General features: G+C 37.7%; 1 protein-coding gene across 10 annotated transcripts in view; it reads left to right on the top strand.

The window, feature by feature from the left end:
• Positions 1–22885, top strand: part of LOC135194931 (uncharacterized) — a 1136289-nt gene that overhangs the window by 1099946 nt on the left and 13458 nt on the right. For all 10 annotated transcript variants that reach the window (XM_064221135.1, XM_064221136.1, XM_064221140.1 and 7 more), the window contains one exon: positions 22697–22727. In XM_064221135.1, coding sequence (XP_064077205.1) covers positions 22697–22727 — 31 coding nt within the window. The remainder of the gene's footprint in view (positions 1–22696; positions 22728–22885) is intronic.

Below are 22885 nucleotides of genomic sequence, written 5' to 3' on the forward strand. Positions count from 1 at the left end.
TCTCAGTTTATTTATGCGCTTCGACCGATAGCTTAAACTTGATTTTTCGTATCTAATGGCCCCCTCAGTGTTTATACATCAAAGAGTCTGACGTGACAAGCCCAAAGACGAACTGTCTCCTCGTTCGTGCCTTCGAAGGCATCAGTAAACATGGATGTCACTGTATTAACTCATATTTATATTACACTTGGTGTGTTTATCTGGAATTTGGTTTAGTCGCCGCGAACCTTCCGTATTGCATTGCTTGCAAACGTGCTTTTGCATGCGATATCTGCTTTTTCTTTCGTATAATTTCGTAAGAAAATAATATCAGTGGAGTAAATGAAAGCGGAATATTGTGATCAGTTTTTAATGGTGTGCACTTTGCACTTATATGGAGTTTACCTTTCTTATTCAAATACACTTTACACTTTACCGGATTTTGAATTTTATTTATTAATTTACACTTTATCAGCTTTGGAATTTTATTTATTAGTTTCCACTTTACCAGATTTTGCATTTTATTTATTAATTTACACTCTACCAGATTTTGAATTTTATTTATTGATTCATGTATTGTTTTTGGTGTTCGTTATATCATAGTAAATAGATCTTCATGTTATCTTATTCTAAGCACCCCATTTTATAACTTAATTCCTCGAATTTCTCGTTCTTCAAGTAATCATAAGAGGGACAGTTGTTTTCAAATGTAGTCTTATTTTGACAGAGCTGAATTTGGAAATGTGGTCGCTCGGAGTTATAATAAAACGTTTCTCTGATATACGGCCCTACAATACCTTGAGAATTTCGAGAAATAGTTGAATCTACCAATCGTACTGGAAAGGAAGGGCAAGGTTTATTTTATCGAAAGTGTTTGTCATGATTAGGGGTTGTTACTTGTAATGTTGTAGCTCTTAACCGATATGATCACGGCGTGTTATTGCTTTTTTTTCCCACCAAACTTGCTATTATTCTCACCCAACTTCTGCCATTCGATAAACAGCTGTGGGGTCAGCTCGAAAACCACCAATTTCTAGATAGATCTCAATTGATATTTTGCGAACGTATTTCTAAATTATCATCATTATCGACTTTTCTATTGTTTTTTATGTTAGCTCAGAAAAGGTCGGTATTGCTTTTCCAGACTGACAGACAATAAATAGGTAATATGCAACCAGCGTTTTTTAGGTGTTAATGAGAGTGGTTCAGCGTCAGCATGACTGATATTTCATTTTATGTATTGTTATGTAGAGTTTTGTATTACTTAGATGTTTTCTGTTGGTATTCTTCTTGTTTGTAACCTATATCTTCCCCTAAAACTGAATTGTCAGATTGCAATTCAAGATCGCGCACTGACATTTATTTATTTATTTATTTATTTATTTATTTATTGCGACAGCGTGAATCATTACGGGCGCATCACTGAATAACCACTAGTTTGTTTGTAATGAAAATTTATGTCCTTAAGGACGACCACCTTTGTCTGCTCTGGAATGAAACATTAAAGTATTAACAACTTAGCATAGTTGTTGATTAACTTTGCTTACGATTTGCATTGTCGTAGTGATTGCACAGTGCCATTATTGTTGTATTTGTGGTTGTAGTTTGGACACACACACACACATTCAGACCCAGCCACAGAGACTCTCATGCTTTCGGAAGGGCAGTTGTCGACCAAGGCTTGTGTCTGAAGGCAGCGAAGCAGTTTAAAACCTTGTAACTTCATATGCAACTCTCTCTCTCGGATTTCATCCTGTGTTGGGGTTAGAAGAAACACAAACACTTTTTTTTTCTCGAGTGAAAACGACGTCTTCCATTTTGACGTGCTCACAAAAAAAAAAAAAAAAAAAAAAAAAAAAAAAAAAAAAAAAGTCATGATCCAACCTATTCGAGGCGCATGCCCAAAATCTACGTTAAACAGAGCGTTGTTTCACCAACGAAAATTAAAATAGATACGCTATATTTTATATTAGAAATAATTCTTCTGTACTGTGTTAACATGTACATGATTTATATTTTTACATTTTCATTCTAATAAAAAAAATCATAAATATCCCATCCTAAAATTCCTGTATCTTTAACTCGACGCGAAACACCTTTTTCAGACCTTTTTAGGCTTTTCCATAAACCTCTCTCTCTCTCTCTCTCTCTCTCTCTCTCTCTCTCTCTCTCTCTCTCTCTCTCTCTCTCTCCAACAAAAGTAGTTTGTAGGCTTACTCCCCGAGTAAGCGAAAAAGTTCACGTGATTGGAGCACCTGGTTTAGGTGAAAGGGGAAAGCTATCGTGAATTATCTGTCGGTGTCTGGGACGGAGTGAATGGTAACTTTAGATTTATTAACTGGAGATAATGTCATCCTGTAGCCTTGTGTTATGAGTGATACAATTATCAGATAACAGGCTGAGTGCCTGGCTCTCATTTGTACGTATTTTTTATTACATTTCTTCTTAAGAATATTTTGGCGTGTATTGAATTTATGAGAGACGTCTTATAGACAGATCAAAAATAGAACTTAATTGAAAAACTTTTTAGGAGTTTAGTATTCACCGGTGAATTTTTTTTCAGGCAGACCAAAATTTTTTATTACATTTTAATAGAATTTAATTGAAAAACTTTTTTGGAGTTAAGTATTCACTGTTTTTTTTTTTCATAGACCAAAATTACTAATTTATTGAAAAAAAAAATCTGGCGTTTAATATTCACTGATTGTGAATATTGAATTCACTTATTGTAATTGTAAATACATTTAGAGATTTTGAAATATTAGTGCGCTTAATTCAATTTCTATATATATATATAATCGTCTATGCCTCGAGCCAATCTCTGCCTTAAATAAACTTCCATATCAGTGTATATACAGATATATGAATTTTCATACTCGTTTATATGTTAAGTGATTTTATCGCTTTTTTGCGAACTAAATAATCAGTTTGATAATACGGTTTAAATCGTTCGGGTCAATAGGTGAAATGTCGTAGGTTGGTGGGCGTGGTCGGCACTTGTCAACCTGTGTCAGTTTTGTCACGTGTAGCGTTTTAACTTTTTACGTGATACCTCTTGCACTTTTATATTTTTTTCCAAGGAGAGAGAGAGAGAGAGAGAGAGAGAGAGAGGAGAGAGAGAGAGAGAGAGAGAGAGAGTATGCTTTAGAATTCAGTAAAAAAAAAACAATGTAGTGTACACTGCCAACATACACCTCAGAGAGAGAGAGAGAGAGAGAGAGAGAGAGAGTGAATATGCTTTAGAATTCACTGTAAAAAAATGTAGTCTACACTACCAACATACACCTTAGAGAGAGAGAGAGAGAGAGAGAATAAGAATATATTTAGCCTCAAATCTCAGCTCTTGAATTTCGATTGTCCCTTGGTCTCCGTGTTTACTTGCAAGCAGGAACACTTATACGGTTTAAGTTACATTTAAGTAACGTGCAAGCACTTTTTCGCGCATGGCAACAAGTTAGCCAGCGCAGTATTTCTTCCTCTTTCTTGTACCCTAACCTCAATCTTGTAAGATTTTGATGTGGCAGTGTCAGTGGCGTGGTGGGCGAACCCAATCTTTGATCTCGTCTTTCCAAGGGAGTCTGTTTTATCTGCTAAGTTTACAGACTTATTTAGTCGTTTTAGTGTCATATTCTGTGATGACGGTGATGAGTATGAGGTATTTATGTTTGCGTCCAGAATATGCAGTTTGGAATTTCTTTTACTTGTCTCGGGGAATCTGTAATGAAATTTTATATATATATATATATATATATATATCATATATATATATATACACACATATATATATATATATATATACATATACATATATATATATATATATATATATATATATCATATATATATATATATACATATATATATATATATATATATATATATATACATATATATATATATATATATATAATATATAATATAGATATATATATATATATATATATATATATATATATATATACGTATATATACACATACATATATACATATAACTATAGCGTGCGTACTTGAATATGCGTAAGAATTTCATTCAGTTTAAACTTTTTTGATAAAATAATTACTGATCGTATGCTAATTGATTAGAGACAACGGATTGTAGTCAAGTTCACCATTGCTCAGATCTCTCTCTCTCTCTCTCTCTTCTCTCTCTCTCTCTCTCTCTCTCTCTCTCTCTCTCGATTTGGAGATGTGGCAAGTGGTGCCTCTTGTCGATGGCTTGACAAAGTATAGGAAATATCAGCGAGATCTCTTTGTGCTGATGTGGAGAAAGAGAAGGAGGAGGAAAATATCTCCTTTTATGTAAATGGAATATGGTTAATCCTGCTTCTTGATTCTCACGGGAGCTCGATGACGTCATGCGGTTCCATTTGCAATTTCTGCGTACCGTGGTGTCCGTGACATTTAACACATTGGATGTGTATTGGATTAGTGCTTCGATTTTGTGTGTGTGTGTGTGTGTGTGTATGGATGTTGTATTTGAAATTTCTGGTTGTTTTTGTTCCGTTGCTTCAGTAGATGTGGGAACATCAACAAGTATGAAAATATGAAAATAATTTACATTTTATTTGGAACGTACAAAGTATACCTTATTACGACCGTCAGAATGATCGCATAGTTCGCAAATAATTGTAAATATATTTTTTGACCCATCGTTAATGTTTTCTTTTTATTTTTATATATTTATTAATATATTAATTTTATTTTTTTAATCAATCGTTAATGTTCTTTTTATTTTGTATTTTTGTATATTTATGAATTAAATTTTTTAACCCATCGTTAATGGTTTCTTTTTATTTTTTATTTTTTTTTTATTTTTTTTTTATTATTAATTAATTAATTAATGTTTTTTATTTTGAGGGGCGCTGATTTGGGTCTTAAGAGTTACAGCATCCACCTGTCGACGTGTGGTGATTGTAAAGTCATTAAGTGATTAGGCTGAAGGATGATCCACGCGGATGACATCCGGCGAAAGGATGACAAGAGGCTTCGCGTGACTTGAGTGGCAGCACGACGACGAAAGCCAAAAGCGTTGAAGGATATCTCTGCTATATCCTTAGTGGGGCGCACATCCCTCGCCTAATTGCTTTAGAGTTGAAAGTTTCTAGGGGAGGGGGGGAGGGGGCGGTTTCGTGGCTTCGAATCCTGTTGTGCAAGAATCCATCTCTCTCTCTCTCTCTCTCTCTCTCTCTCTCTCTCTCTCTCTATCCAAACACACGGCACAACGGCCTCTCTCACAAAAACACACACAGGCGGACCCACACAACGACACAAAGAACTGTTTAAGCACTCGTTGTTGAATCTTGAACTTCTTGTGATATATGCAAAATAATTTTTTTCTTTAATAATCGACCTCCTTTTCCTCCCTAATAAGTTCAGGTTTTTGAAGGAGTGTATAAACTAAGAGTTTCGAGACCGTAAACCGCAGCCAAAGCTGGCCAATCCACGCCAAATTTATTTTCGTATCCCTCCCAAAATCCAGTCGCTTGTTACGCGTAGTAGAGATTTTGATAACAATTTTCATACACAACTTTTATTGCATTGATGGAAGATTGTTTTTCATAATATTCTACATCAACATCAATGTACTCCATGCGCCTCAGTGGGCTTGCTCGGTACGGCCTTGGTCTGCCACCTCGTTGGCCGCGAGTTCGATTCTCGTTGCATTCCACTGAGTGGTGAGAAATATGTCTTTCTGGTGATAGAAGTTCACTCTCGACGTGGTTCGAAAGTCACGTCAAGCCGTGGGTCCCGTTGCTGAATAGCCATACTGGTTCCATGCAACGTAAAAACACCATACAAAGAAACAAACAAATCAATGTACTCCAGATAACCAACAGATCAAACCAATAACAATTTCTGTCGGATGTCATGAAGTGTATCCAGATAACTTATCAGAGGTTATATTTGTCTTTTACGTTGGCTTCGTCGTTCAGTCCAAGTTCAGTCGTTCTTGATACATTCTTCAAGTTTTTCTTGCGTTTCAGAAGCTACTAACCGTATTCCGCCTTAACTATTTCCATATTTATATATATGTGTGTGAAAATAGTTGAGACAGAACACGGAAAAGGAAAACTTGACGGATGTATCAAGAACGATAGAACGACGAAATATGTATATATATTCGAAGAACTTTTCTTTTGTTTCGCGAGCTACTAAACCGTATTCCGCCTTAACCATTTCCTTTATATATTATATATATATATATATATATATATATATATATATATACATACATATATATTCATATTCATATATTCGGAAAGCTTTGCTTTTTTTATCGAATTTTTACGTTATTCCGCATTAACCATTTCCAAGGTCGAGAGCTGCAAAGGAAACTTTCACGAACGTTCTGGATTTCTGTCAGTTATCCATCAGGTGGGAGGAATGGTTTTGCAGAGTAGTTCTCTCTCTCTCTCTCTCTCTCTCTCTCTCTCTCCTTCGACCGAAAGGTGAAATCCATGTTTAGCATGCTTAACGTGTCCCCGATCACAGGTGCTCCGTCCGTTCAGGCATCCAAATATCTGGGACCAGCAGTGCCATGCCCCGTGCGGAGTTAGGAGATGGAGAAGTAGTGAGTGATGGAGGGAGAAGTAGTGAGAGTGATGGAGCACTTCTTTCTAAGCAGGCGTCCATAACTTTAAAAAAAAAAAATTCCCGTCGGAAGCTTAGTTTGTATTTTGTTTGAAATCGCCGAATCGTCCCGTCATCTTGCATATGCCGCCAAGAGACATTTTAAGCTTTATTTTCTTATTTATTTATTTTACTTTGCAAACCCACCTCCCCCTCCCTTGACTCGATGTTTTTGCTAGTCAGCTGACTTTGAAGGTTTTAAAAAAAATGATAATAAACTACGGGCTCAGCTATTGAATTAGTTTCTTATTTCGTCTGTATTTGACTTTTGCATTCATTGGCTCGATTTTGCGTGTCAGATGACTTGGAAGGTTTATAAAAAAAATAAATAAATAATAATTAAAAAAAAAAAATAAACTTCGAGATCAGCGAAGCGCGACCCAGAAGCTGACGAGCGGTATATGCGTCTCTAGTTGAAGAAACCTTCTGTTATATTAAGACGTTCTAGTCCGCCCCCCCTAAAAGGCTAGGAAGGTACATTAAATGAATTTGTCGACCTAATTGCCGTACCAGATCCCGCACTCCTTTAGAAGAGGAAGCGAGCGAGATAATGAATATAATGAGGCTGCTCATCATTTGGGTTTTATTCAGACTTCATAATGAAGGCCTTGTCTTGTCGGGACGGGGTCGTATATATACATTCTGTACATTTAAATATGTAAGCTCAGCTGTTGGTGTTGCTTCGGTTGCCGCTCGTATAAGTAAGTCCCTCGAACATCTCGTGTCTTGGGTAACCATTAGCTCGTGTTGAGAGAAGGGTCTGTTTTGTACCGCTTGGCTGTTTTGGTCGTCTTGATAGATATTTATTTTGAGAAGGAAATCTGTCTTGTCAGGCAGGCAGAGAGGTGGGTTGTCTTGGCAAAGCCGGGTGGGTTAATTTATAATTGGTGGTGTTAATGTCTGCGTCGTTATTGGAGGTGTCCTCTTTCCTTCATGAAGATATATATATACTCTCTCTCTCTCTCTCTCTCTCTCTCTCTCTCTCTCTCTCTCTCTCTCAGATGGATTCCTCTGTTGATGCGAAGAAGCAGGCATCAAGGTGTGTCCCCCTGTTAATTGGTCCCCAGGTTTCGGTTCGCGTAATTAAGTTGTATTTAGTATTCCGCTGACGGGGGCCAACTAGTCGATTAGGAAATGGAATAGGAACTGAGGCTCTCATTGTTAACTTGAGAGTGATTCTGCCTCAGATGCGCGAGGTTGTTTGCCAATTGTTGAGGTTCATTTTTGTTTTAACACTGCACTAAAATCTAAAATTAAAGGTTTCATTGTAGTCGTGACCTGCCTAAGGATTGATGGGAGATTCGTGGGTCATGTTAACAATGTTAAAATATCTCTTTTTGCTGTGATTTTATCAGGCGAAAGCGCTCTGTTAACGGCCTTGTACTTCCCTGTAGCTACGTCAATGTATCAGATTCAGGATCTACAACATTTTAACATTTTTGGTCACTTTTGAATAGCGCAAATGGGACTTCTGTGAACTTTGGTAGTAAATCGTATTATTAAGAGTGAATTGAAACAAAAATTTACATTATCAGAATTAAGTAAAGGTTTAGACAGTTTGTGGTCAGCGTTGTAAGATTAAAATCCCAGATGTGTGGTTTCATCGTAAATTTAAACGCTGCATAGTATTTATTCCTGATGATAATCCTCTGGACATATTTCTCCTTAGAGAAAACTAGTGCTATTAATAAGTTGAGCCTTGTAACCCTAGTTTGTGAATGTGGATTTTCTCTCGCGTCGCAAACTTTAATTGTAAAGTATTTAACATTTCCACTCATTTTCAGTCTTGATATATTTGGTGGAAGAATTCTGCATCTTTTTTTGTTGTCAGTAATGTACCGAACTGCGTAGAAATTTTGGGCCGATCATAATAATTTTCATTATTGTGTTTTCTGTACACTTTGAAAATATAAAAATCTTATCATGCAGTGATATGTCACAGCTACGCACAGGCACCAGTAATTAAGACTGTTTTAAACATGGGTATTTATGCCACTATCATGGTTATTTAATTTTTTTGTACAACTAATACTTAACTTAAACTATGAGGAATCAATTAACTAAACCATCTTTTTAAAATTCAGTGCATTTCTCCGCACTTTCTGATCAGCGGCCCGATTAATGCATATCCTGCCTTGGAGGATCAGCTGATTTCTGTCAAACGTTTAGGCTAGCAAGATGCACGTAACTCCCATGATGCCTTGCGATGACTTTATGACCGGATTCCGCACGAGCAGACCCTAGTTATTTATTGTTCTCTCTCTCTCTCTCTCTCTCTCTCTCTCTCTCTCTCTCAGGTCGTGGCCTTTCACATATTCAGTTTCCTATTTCGTGATATGAAAGTATGGTTTGTGTTGAATCAGATGGAAACCATAGATTCCGTACGTGCTCGAAACCCATAACCTTTGATCGTATTACTACGTCGGCTCCGTCAAGATGAAAGTCGGGCCCTTTCATTTTGAGGGTGTTCCGTAAAACCCTACGTAGTATGCACTTACATTTCGATCCTTGATTTCGAGCTTTGTTGTAACTTGATTTTTCTTGTTTTGTTTGTATTCATATTAGCTTTTCACGTCTGGCCTGCCAGTTTCTTCTGGTAGTTGTCGCCAAGATACATTATCTAAATAATCATGATTTCGTATAGGAGTTTACAAGTGATATGGTCTTTGCAAGTTAAACTTTTTGGCAATAAAAATTGTCATGCAGAAGGATGATAGTGTAAAATAGTGTGCAGGCAATATTTTTAACAGATTTATTAAAAAGTATATTTGTCGACGATCTTATTGTGGAACACAAAGTTTACAGAAGTCTGTCTAGTTAGCTGCATATGTTTTTGAAGTGACCATTTAAACTGCAGTAGTCACTGTAGTTGCAGTTGTAGTGTCTCGAAATTAAAGTCCATCATACGAAACGTCCAGTTGTTTGAAGGTATCTACTCAACACAAAATGCAATGCGTCCTTTTTTTTTTTTTTTTTTTTTTTTTTTTTTTTTTTTTTTTTTTTTTTTTTTTTTTTTTTTTTTATTCTCTCACATAAAGGTAGGTCAGTCGGTATCGAAATTCAAGTCTCTCTCTCTCTCTCTCTCTCTCTCTCTCTCTCTCTCAGACTGCATCCCGAATAAATAAATTGTAAATTGAGATTCTTTTCCAGCCACTTCTGCACGAGTGACGGGGTAAAGAGACCCTTCCCCCTTGCCAAGGAAATACCGTGAATTGCTGTTTTTCTTGTGAGCTTTTAAGTGATATTCCGTTGAAATGGCGATATAACGAAGTATAAAAAATCGCAGTTCCTCAATTTTTTCCATTTTAGTGCAGTTTGGTTCAAATTGTGACCTTAGGGAAAGTGAGAAATGAAAATGATGAAATTGGCTTTAGATGCCCAAATAAACTTTCCTTTTGGGCAACAGGATGTTGGTCATCAGTTTAAGCAGTTTGGGAAACAGCGTTTTATTGGTTCGTTCAGTAGTACTTTCAAGGTTGAAAAAGATGGATATTTAATTAAATTATCATGCAGAAAACTTGCACACACTTTTGCGTCATGGATAAAAGGCCCCCTCCTTTCCAATAGCAATTTGGCTAATCACAGGTGGCCTAAAGAGTCTCTCTCTCTCTCTCTCTCTCTCTCTCTTGCGTTATACACAATCGACAAATGAAGGCCGTCATTTATCTTGAATATTCCGGACGTTTAATGTTTCTCACGAGCGGAAGGAAGGATTTTTGCATCCCTGGGAAGGAGGTCGACATTCATTTAGCTGTAGTAGTTCAGATCCTATGGCGTGTATCCTGAATACTTGATAAGTAGCAGCCTTGTCACATGCATTTACGCGTATAAAGGATGACGTCGGTGCCCACAGTCGCTGAATCTCTCTCTCTCTCTCTCTCTCTCTCTCTCTCTAGGGGATTCAAAGAAAATCTTGTACCTTTAAGCTTAGACAGTTGGTAAACACAGAACTCGTTTTGCGGGTAATTTGTTTATAGCCTTCACCGGACCCGAACGAGGGCGAGAGGGTATACCCTGCATTGGATATTCTCTTGTCAATTTGTCCATAACTTCTGTGCAGAATTCAAGGTCTTTGGAATGATGTCTCTACTGGGTTATGAATACCTCAGTATCGGAAGAGTAAGGCTCTGCGAGTTTGCCTGGTGAATGTGAATGTTACACATGAGCAAAGCAGACGGTGCTTGTTTTTGCAGTGATTCTGTATACTCGATATTCTCAGGATGTTTTATGATCGTTTGTCTTACAGAATACTAAAAATTAGTCGGATATTTCATCCATCCGCAACCCAGTTTGGTAGGGCGATTCAGATGTCAGCGCGCTAGTTTACGGCGTCTTAAAAATGAAAACGAGCGTGCTTGCGCGCACGATATAGAGCACCTATCTCGTTGCAGGGAGTCTCGTCGAGTATTTCGGATTCCTGGTCGTTCATGGTCAAAGATTGCGACTTGACAACGCATAGCCCAGGCTCTAAGTTACGGTTTTTCGATTTTTTATCTCTCTCTCTCTCTCTCTCTCTCTCTCTCTCTCTCTCTCTCTCTCTCTCTCTCTCTCCCCGCTGCACAGAGGGCTTTCTTTGCATGGGCTGCGAGTTTGGGGTGAAGATTCTTCAGAAACTTTTTTAATTATGATTGCTATATCATCTGAGTTCGTTTCAGTTTGTTATTGCTTTTAAAAAAATAAGTTTCTTCGCGTTGCCTCTAGTTAATTGTTCCGCATTCTTCAAATAGTTATTTGAAAATGATTGGCTCATCCTTTAAGACGATCTATTCCTGTTTCCAGCCGATGAGAAGGTTGACCGCAGTATTCTGTGATTTGGAATGAATGCCTTAATCGTGGAACTGGCCCTCTTCCTGATACACTTTATCGCCATTGATTTAATCGATCAGGTGAAATACTGAGTGGTATAATTAATTTACCATAACACTTATGTGAGGTTCGCATTTTGAATTTTCCAGGGTTCTTTCCATATACTCGTGATATAATATAGTGAGTTTTTTTAAATGAAGATGATTGTTTTAATTTTTCACTGGCATATGAAGAAGAGTTCGAAATTTTCCCTTTTTTCATTCTTTCTTTCTTCTTTTTCTTCTTTTTCTTCTTCTTGCAAGGAAAATGCGTAGTTAATGAAAATACCTGATGACAAACTCGCCTCTTAGAAAAAAAGGCAAAGATGCAGGTAGATGAGGAATTCTACATTTTGGAAGAAAACGAAGCAATAATCAAAACTAATCGAACGCGTTGATGTTCAGTGTTGCAACGCACCCTCAGTATTATTTGTTGTTGTGAAAGCTTGGCATGTAAACCGAGTTTGAGAGCTGTAGGGTTAATAAAATCAAGATCTTGAGAGCAGTGGCATAATCATATTTTTGTAACAAGCGGAGGACGGCGACCTTGCTATTGAGCTAAAAGTGGATACAAGAGGTAAGAATCTAGGTCTCTTACGAGATAGAAAGTCTTGGATTCGACTGCATCAAGGTGAAACGTATTACTTAAACTGCCTTCTCTGAGATATGCGTGTGATGTTACACACACGGGGACGGATGGGTTCCACATATACCATCTAGGCCTCAATATGAAAATATGGAACCCAGCCACCTAATTGAATTTGAAGGAACTGTTCGGTGAAATACATATACATGGTATATACGTAAAGATGTATATTCATATTTCGGTCAGAAACGATGGGTTCATTTCCCATAATTCCAACCATTATTTGGTGAAAGCATAAGGGATGGAAAAGGAATTTATCACGAAACTTACAACAAAGTTTTTTTTCCCGACTCGCAACAAAATAATGATTTGAAAAGCATAATCTCCTGCTACTTCCATTAGTAGGCGAGACATTGGTGAAAAGGAGATGGATGGTGATGGCTAGGACATGTCCTTCGCACTACTCTCTCTCTCTCTCTCTCTCTCTCTCTCTCTCTCTCTCTCTCTCTCTCTCTCTCCAAGGAAGAGGTGGGGAGAGGGGGGGGGGGGGGTCGATGGAGAATAGTAATAGTACGTGATATTGTTGGGAGACCCTGACCTACTGGGTGAAAAATGCGGAACTGGAAGAGAGAGAGAGAGAGGTGGAGATTTATAGAAGTGAAAGCACAGGTTTATGACGTGTGCAATACCTGATGAAATTGAAGGGGACGTTTTTTATGTACGTGGTACGAATGGGGATATATTGGAAAAATGTATAAGGCATTTAACAAAATATGAATGCAGAATTCGGCTTCAGAATAGGCAGCAGAGATGATAAAAACCCAGCTATGAAAGCGTAAGTCCTACTATATGTGAAAGCTGTCACTCACTTGCTACGCAACTTAAGCGGAATGAGAATGAGAAGGAAATGTCTAGTGCATTTTTTTTAACAAAGAGAAGAAGAAGGAAGACATGATCAAGTATGCAATTGAAATGAAACTTGCATGTAGTACTACAACATGGAGGCCTTGGAAAAGAGAAAAAGAGACCCGCTTATAAGCAGGCGACTATATGTACTTATAAGTCTCACATCATGGAAACGAAGTCTGGATTTCCTGGAACTTCCAGCAGAGTCAGAGGTTATTGTTATAAAACCTATGGACCCTCTTACTCCATTAGCACTGTTGAAAACCTGAATATATTCATTTGACTAAGAATCAATCTGTCTTGAACTAGTGCCGTGAAACCAAACGGTATCGCTGTTCTTAACATATGACTTTTTCAACGGAAGTTATTAAACTACTTCATTTATCAACAAGGGGGTATCCGACCTCCAGCTTACTAGTAACGCTGCAGTCAAATAGAGCCTTGTTTCAACGAAAAGTTAAATAAATACGCTGTTTTACGAGAAATAATTCTTCTGTACTGTTTAACGTGTACATTACTTATTTTTTTAATTTTCAGTATAGTAAATTAATCATAAATATCCTTATCGTAAAATTCCTGTATCTTTAACTCAACGCGAAACATTTTTCCGACGATTTTAGGCTCTTATATACGTAGACCTCTCTCTCTCTCTCTCTCTCTCTCTCTCTCTCTCTCTCTCTCTCTCTCTCTCTCTCTCTCTAACAACAACAACAAAATTTGTAAGCTTACTCCCCTAGTAAGCGAAAATTTTTAAAAAGTTAACATTATTCTAGCGACATCCACTTTACCGCCTCGCTTTCGAATTGAATGTAAGTGCTTCAGTTAGATATCTGAAAGTTTAACCAGAGTCGAGGAAACAAAAAAGATTTCTACCGTTTCCTCACATTTGTAGATTTTTATGAGTAGTATTTCTGGAACCTCTTCTGTGATTGGTTATCTGTATTCCACCAATGGGAAGGATCGTAACACTTGATTTCTTCTTTTAAAACCGCTGCTGTCTTTTAGCCTTGTTTATCTCTTATCCTTAATGAAGACAGCTCACGCCCAGAGAGAGAGAGAGAGAGAGAGAGAGAGAGAGAGTTGTGCTGTGTATTGTGGTTGGGAAGAAAGCTCTAAACATTCCTAAGTCGTATTTGGCAATTTTGTTATGGCTGAAGTAGATTTCATGAGTGGCCCTTGAGGCAATGTGCTCTCTCTCTCTCTCTCTCTCTCTCTCTCTCTCTCGTGTTGGTACTTTATTCCTTAGATAATTTTATGGAGGACAGAAAGCATTGTGGGATGGTGCTCATTGCAGAAGTTACATAACTAAACTGCATAGTTTAGTATTATTTTGTTCATATGTTGGTATAAATCACATTAGGTAAGAGGAAAGAATGCGTAGAATGTAGTTAGTGTTACTGACCAAAAAAAAAAAAAAAAATTGAAATTAGAAAAAAGTTTGCCCAAGAAGAATCATAAAAAGGCCGTTATCCAGATGGCCTGGGCAAGCGTGAAGAATGGGGAACGCAAAAAAAAAAAAAAAATAGTAGAAGGGTAAAAAAATCAGATCTAACTCGATTGCGACCTCTTTGCAATTTAATTGATTGATAGAGTGATCGAAGCTCTGAAGAGAGAGAGAGAGAGAGGAGGACTTTCAGGTTGCACAAGAAATGAGTGAGTGCCTTCTCGCGTGTCCAAGGGCTCCGACGACGTTGCTGGTGATCGAGCAGCCCTTGGAGAGAGAGCCTGAAGCTGCACTGTGGCCGACGAAGGTGTGAAACACTGCTCTCGATTTTTTTTTTTCTTTTCTTTTCTTTTTTTTTAAGCTTGCGTTTTGGGTAGTGTCTTGACGGCAGTTCTGCTACGTCTATCTTCATATTTCTCTCTTCAAGGGAACGGTTGCAGTGGGTGAATTCCATTGACAAAGTCCCATTATTATTATTATTATTATTATTATTATTATTATATTATTATTATTATTATTATTATTATTATTATTATTATTATTATTAGCAAACTGACCCATCTACGATGGGTGATAAAATACGGGTGCAGAAGTGAAAAATTTATATGTACTATTTGTTCAGCAATATTAAAATAAGGGCGATTTTTATACATACCTACTACAGAACCTCTTGTACACAATATTATCAGTTTGTCCACAACTTAATTTCAAGTTGGCAGAGTCGATTGCTCTGCTCATTGCCACATACAGTTGGCCATGCGTGAACATGGGTGATGGCAGAAACACACCAACACGATCCAAAGTCTGGCCCTGCGACTTGTTAGCAGTGGATGAGAAGGCCAGGTTGATGGGAAACTGCCTGCGCCGTAACTGGAACTGAAACTGGTTGTCCGAAGGCATCAGAGAAATCCGGGGGATGAACAGACGTTTGCCGGTGTGAGGGCCTGTTGCTATCACAGCTTCGATGACGTGGGAGTTTAGCTCCATAACGGTGTACCTCGTTCCGTTGCAACGTCCATTGGCAGGATCGAAATTCCGAAGCAAAATTACCAGGCAGTACTACTTCAACGTTATTTTGTGCACTGGCAGTCCCGATGGATTTAAGTTATTCAAAAAATCTTGCGGATATTGATGATAATTTTCATCCTCTATTGTAGGGGAATAACCGGCCTCATTTCACGACCAGAAACAGCTCCGTTTCAGGGAATCCCTTCTCACCCCCACCCCCTACAAAGGAGGGGGGTAGGTTGGATGAAACAACATTACAAACCATCTTAGGGGTCCCCACCATAACCCTGCCAAGTTTCATGCCCATCTGACCAGCCGTTTGGCCGTGATTGAATGACAGACAGACAGACAGACATTACGCCCATTATAGTATGATTAAAAATCTCATCGTGGCATGAGTCACTAAAATCGTGAAGAAATCCAAGATGGTGTGAGGGTAAATATTTATCATTAAAACTTATATATATCTATATATTTCATATATATTTACACGCACAACGTTGTGGAGTTCTTCACCATTATTATTATTATTATTATTATTATTATTATTATTATTATTATTATTATTATTATTATTATTATTCCACTTGTTACTCGTCGACTGTATTTTGGAGACCCTGCCATTTCCTCTAATTGCTCTAATTGGCGCGTCGTTTAAAGGATGAAATGAAGTATTCTACGCGTCCCAGTTTTTGCATTCGACAATGAACAACCCATAATTAGCGACAGAATATGTCATCAGGGAAAGCTCCTCCAAGGTATCGATGACGACAGGTAATTGGACAGCGTAATACCCATTCATCTTTCCCCAAATACCCGTTCATCTTTCCCCACTCGTATAAGTGTACGTAGCTGACGGCGCCCATATTTACTTTGGATGATAGAGAATGGGGTTCTTCTATATATTTATAGCTTCTATAAGGACCACTCTTAAGGATGGGGATAACACGTATTCAAGAAAGAGGTGTACTTTTAGTTTAATTCTCACGTCGGTTTGTAAATGTCTGTGATTGTTCTCATGGACTAGTTCCCCATTTAGATTGTTAGATGAATGCTAAAACTCCTGGCATCAAGATCATTAGAAAGAGACGCTCCTGCGTTTGTAGGTTCGCCAACTCTTTAAGAATGGCCGGCGTCCTCCATTTTATGTGTCCGATTCGTATTCTCTTTCTTCCATCTTACTTTTCCACCTTCTAACTATTGACTTAAAGCGCAATTGCGAGGTTTTCCTCCTGTTACACCTTTCAAACCTTTTTACTGTCGATTTCCGTTTCAGCGCTGAATGTCCCTATGGGTCCCAATTCTTGGCCTTTGGTCAGATGATTCCACAACTGCACTAAGCAAACTGTTCTACATTTTAGTTATAGCCAGGATAAAGCTAGCTCTCTCTCTCTCTCTCTCTCTCTCTCTCTCTCTCTCTCTCTCTCGCTCTCTCTCTCTCTCTCTCTATATATATATTATATAATATATATATATATATATATATATATATATATATATATATATATATATATATATATGTGTGTGTGTGTGTGTGTGTGTGTGTGTGTGTGTGTATGTATGTATGTATATATCAAGTTGCAATCATTTTGCAAAATAAATATTGAACAGATGCACAAATTTGGCTATCAAGCATTGTATTAGTGACAGCTTTATACCCGTCAGACGCATGTAACTACATTTTATTCCCATGAGATGTTGGTTAGATCGCACTAAGAATGAAGAATTCGTCTACTCTTGTCTACTCTTTGAGGCATTCCATACGTGTACATAACAGCAGAAGCCCGATTAATAGAAGCCTGTGTGATTTTGCATAGAATTGCTGACTTAGCTCAGAGAATTAGCGACCTGGTTACGATCTTTGGGACTCATTGTTTCTTTCACTGCTAATGCCTCCTGAATAACGCCGACAGTCTTTGCAGTGAGGTTGATCTTCTTTCTGTGTATTTTCTACAGTGCAAAATAATCTCCTTGGGTAGGGGGTTCTTTGTTACTGGAGAGTTTTGTGAATCGTTTTCCTTTGTCTCGAAGAATGGAGATTTTTTATGCTAAGTCTGAGAATATTGTGCAAGTGTACTTTTTTTTGTAAAGTGTTCGTGACAGTTTACTTTCAGACTTTCAAGTGTCAGTGTTGACTTATTAAAAATAAAAGTGCTGAATTTTATGTGAATTATGGGTTGTAAATCTACCTTTTTTTCTTGTTTTAGTGATGGGGATTTTTAAAAAGATGCTATTCGAAGTGTTCACGAGGAAATTATATATATATATATATATATATATATATATATATATATATATATGTGTGTGTGTGTGTGTGTGTGTGTGTGTGTGTGTGTATTTATGTATATGTATGATGTGTATTTTTGGTGCCTGTTCCAGAAAGTATTTACATCAGCGACATTTCATCTTAATCACCCTAGTTTGGACCTCCACATCATAGTAAAATACATACCTACACTTGTTTTCATTGTTGAACCGTTGTATCTCAACGCTTTATTTTAAATTAAGAAACCGGAAGTTCAAGTGCAAGAAGCAACAGTTTAAATGAGTATAATGAGTTATTTAGCAGGATAAGTAATTTGTTACTGTGTTTTAACAGGATACCTAAATAAGATTTTGAATCTGTAACAATGAACTCTTGAATTGATTCCAACCCGAAAGTGTGCGCCGGTACTGTTGCATGTTTTACTTGTAACCCCACGAGAATAAACTTAATCGCGATGAAAACCAATGCCGAGATCGAGAGGACAGTGCCCGCGAAGTGTGCGATCATCTCCTGATGCCGCAGATGATTATGATGAGCAGCATCCTTCCCTCCGTGATCTGAATGAGAGGAAAGTAGGACGCTGGATCGCGAGGCGCTCGAACACCCGCCGGATTGCCCTAAGCTGGCTCCTCTGCGCCAGAGAAACCAGCAGCGGGGTTCTCCGGCGAAGAAGTCACCCCAGCGGCAGCAGCAGCAGCAGCAGTCGGAAGGGGCAGAAGGAAGAGAGTCTCAGTCCCTAGGAACCCCAGGTGAGAGTCCCACCAAGCGCTTGCCCAGCGCCTTTCAAAGGGTGCAGTCAGGATCCCCTACTGCTGTTGCTGCTCTTCCTCCAAGTGCCTTCGAAAGGGTGCAGTCACGGCCCCCTACTGCTGCTGCTACTGCTAGTTCTCCTCCTCCAGGTGGCGAAGGTGGCTCGAATTCTCCCTCTCGGAGAAACAAGCGCATGCGGAAATGGGTGACAATCGGTGACTATGAAGGTGAGGCTATCGTTGAGGACAGTCCACAAGGGAATGGGAATTTGGACACCAAGCAAAGGTTAGAGACTTGCGAGGAGGAGGAGAGTGTCCCAAGTGTCCCCGGAGTTCCACAAAGTGTCGAACCTGGCCCTTTGGGAAACTTCCGGTATGAGAAACTGAACGAGGACGTTGACGACTCGGAGACCTCTAGAAAACAGAAAGGTGGGAATTGCAAAACTAAAGTGAGTGAGACTGACAGGTCCCCTTTAACTGTCAATGGACATGAACACGATGCTAAGGAAAGTGTTGAGAGTGATAAATGTGATACTACGGACGAAAGAGAAGGTGCATCGGGAAGTATCAATGGAGGTGCAACAGACTTTGAAAGCAAAGCCATAGCATCTAATCCCTCTAAGTGGAAGTTACTGGGCTCCAGAAAGGAAAGACTGAAGGACAGTTTTCCCACCCTGAATGGGTTGACAAACGGTGGCAGTAAATCGAAGTGGGACGGAGAGAATAATTGTGATGGCGCGATGGATACAGAACTGCCAACGCCAGAACACATCACCTCTTTCTATGACCTCGTGAGGGCTGTTAAAAACAGGTAATGTTCGTGAATGTCCTCTGTTAAAGAAAGTGATGCAAAAGGAGAAAATTTATTTAATCTGGCTCTTTGCGCATTGTACCTCCACGTCCAGTACCAAGTATCTTTTTTGTGTTTCTTGTTTGAGGTGTATAAGGTGGCTATGTAAGAGGAAAATACCCCTGAATAATATTCAGCCTTTATGTCTATAGTGTTTTTTTTTTTTTTTAATCCGAGAGAATAATTTGTCTTTCCAAGTGTTGAAAGTGTGACAGATATTCCCGTTGGAAAAAAAAAAGAATGATAAAATCTTATTTTCTGCATTTATTTTTATATTTCTTTATCCAAGAGTCAGAAATTTATGGAGTTGAGATTATTGATCAGAGACTTTTATACAGATGCATAATTCAGTTGTTCATTTCTCATTCAGTAAGATTCAACATTACTATCCAGTGGTGGTACATAAAATTTTCCTCTGTATTTGACCATGTGAAAAGAGCTATTTTACTTGGTTATGAACTCACATGGGATAAACATATTTCCAGGTGTCTATATACTACATAGCTTTGCAGTCTTCACAAAGGGTTGATAGTTAAGAAAAATAAAATGCTTTATTGAATTAATTGAAGGTTACTTTTCTACACTACCGTCCGCAAGTTCCCGAGATGTATACTAGTATTTTACCAGCCCCGGCCCCCCCCCCAAAAAAAAAAAACCCCCCCCAAAAAAAAAAAAAAAAAAAAAAAATATATATATATATATATATATATATTATATATATATAATATATATGTGTGTGGTGTGTGTGTGTGTGTGTGTATATATATATATATATATATATATATATATATATATATATAAGATATATATATATATATATATATTTTCCAGATAATTTGGGTGCGAGATTATTTTTAAAAAGATTCCATGGTTAGTTTTTTAAGATATGACCTCGCGTTTTTTTCAGGAAAGGGTCAGTACTAGGTTATAGTTCGGGAATATGCCGCCCATCTACCGTCCCCAGAACTTTGGCACTGTATTGCAATGATGATGTAGTGATGATTGCAGTCTTCTGCAGACTTATGGTCACATTATTATTATTATTATTATTATTATTATTATTATTATTATTATTATTATTATTGTTGTTGTTGTTGTGTTGTTGTTGTTGTTGTTGTTAATGCTGAAAATTGTAAATACTTTATTTAGTTACAACATATGAAAAAAAATTGAAATATTTTTTTAAAAGTTACTTATCATAGAACTTCTCTGTCATAAACCGGACTTTAAACTATAATGCAGCATTTTAGAAGAGCATGAAAGAAGGTTTACAACTGAGGAAATCGTAATTTATCCTCATTTAATTTAGTAGCCCAAGTATCCAAGTATTGAGTATAGGACCGGCTTAAGACTCTCACTATCTGTGTCTGTGTTTCTTCTTGACAATGATGAATAGTGAAGCGATGTATATGAATTATGTAGTTGTTCTTGTTGGATTTTTGTACCAAAATCTACCGCTGCGGAAATCAAATTCCCCTCAGCGTCATAGAACCTATAGAGAAAAGGTATTGACGCACCATTATCTAAAGGGTCCAGTAGAAATTAAGAAATAAGTCCCTAAGGTAGGTGACCTCATCCAGTGTGACTGTAGTTTTAATGAATTTTAGTGACTTTCAATTATGGTGAGTATCATTTTGCTAGGAAGAAGGTAGACAAGACGCTGCTCTCTCTATCCAAATGGCATGCTAGTCGTGACAACAAGGGAGAGGTACGTAAATCTTACCCCGCCTGACAGGAATCTTACCCTGGCTGACAGGAATCTTACCCTGGCTGATGGGAATCTTACCCTGGCTGATAGGAATCTTACCCTTTCTAAGACTGGTTTTTAGATTTTTAAGCAGTTAGTAATTCCTGAAAACTTGGAACTAAAAACTGAGAGTCAGTGTTTATCCCTCTTATTTTTATTGCTCATTCTTGCGTCCTTTTGTTTATAAAATTGACCAACTCGAGATCATTTTCCTCATCTCCGTATCAGTAAACATAATTTTACAACTCTCGTATATTTTCCTTTTCAAGGACTGTGAGTCCTGCATCTCATCTTGTTTGGCTTCTGCCTTGGTATTTCGTGCAAATGCCAGCCAAGATTCTTTTTCCAGTATATCAAGTTATGCAGTGTGGTTCGTGCAATAAGAAGATGTCGACAGTTTTTTACTTTGGTGTTAGGATAATTGTGGCGGTTTTCATTCTCCCTAATTCCCACGCTAGGTCTGGAGTGATGCCCGGTACAGGTTCCGCTCAGTGACCTCATATTTATTACGACTTTTCTCCAACTTTTCAACCAACTCGATTTTGCACAGAGCTCTTTTCTTGCATGGCATTTTACAAGAGATCGTATCACCACCACGGCACATGATGCACAAAAAAAGCACTGGTCATAATGACACCAAATGCATGCAAGATAGAACATCCGTTCATTGCCGAAGGGGAAAAAATCGTATCAAGCAGTTTGCGCAACTGAAGGCATTGTTCTCACATTAGCTTCATTGCGCAAGGCTGTGAGTGACACGCTTGAGATAGATGTGCTTCAAAGCTCTCATGCGATGCGACTGAGTTGTCAAAAAACAACAACACACAAATTTTTCTTTTATTTTTCCCCCTTTCGTATTCGGAAATGTCTTGGGAAGTCAAACTGAATAGTTTTCAGTTTATTTTTTTCCCAGATTTAAAGGTCTCAAAGAAAACTTGACAAGAATAAACTGTTATCGAATATTTTAATTGGTATTTACTAAAAAATATTTTATGCTTTATATAATTTCAGCCAGCCTGTTCTGTAATACTATTCATGCCTTTTTCAATATACCAATACATGTATGTATTTTAGCAGCAGCAGGTTGAAGAAAAATTCGATTTTTTTCCTCTTGTTCAATCCTACAGAATTATTTATCAGAGGAACATAATCACGTAAGACAGAAATGTGAGCATGAAACTTTATATGCTGGTATAATCAGGGATTCGTTCCAGAGTTATTCTGTTGCAATGATCTGGCCTTGTTCTTGTGTAGGCAAGTCTTACAAAGATATATCCCTCGCTGTACTGAAACTGTATTCATTCGTCAGGGTTCTTTTTGAAAACTATAGTTTTAAGGTCGTTCCCTACTGTCTTTGATCCGATGAATTATCTTGCACTAGGTCCTAAGGATAAAATGCTGGTGATTCTTATTATAAAGGTTCATACATCTATCTATACTAAAGCCCTTATTTCTTAAATATTGCAGAATTTTACTGACTCCCAGCTAAACCACAGGATCCGACGTAATGATCCACTCAGAAATTGATATTATTATATCTGACCCATCATTATTATATCTGACCCATCATTATGTATTTAAACATCGTATTTGTCAAAATGTGGTTCTGCATACATTTTTAAAAGATAATTGGTATCCTTAGGGTCCCACAGTATGAATTATTCATGTTTTCCACATTTTTTTCCAGTAACGAGAACCTGTCAGCGCAGGAAATAGAGGTAAGTTTCTCATCGATCCATTGGACACTCGAAAGATTTTTCCTGGGAAATCTGTGATGTGTCCAGACCTTTTTTATTATCGATCCCTTTTGAAAGGTGAACTTGGCTGTGTCGTTTCGTGGGAAGGGTTTTTTCATGCACAGATACTAATAATAATA

This window comes from Macrobrachium nipponense, chromosome 15 (genome assembly GCF_015104395.2).
Source record: "Macrobrachium nipponense isolate FS-2020 chromosome 15, ASM1510439v2, whole genome shotgun sequence".
NCBI lineage: Eukaryota > Metazoa > Arthropoda > Malacostraca > Decapoda > Palaemonidae > Macrobrachium > Macrobrachium nipponense.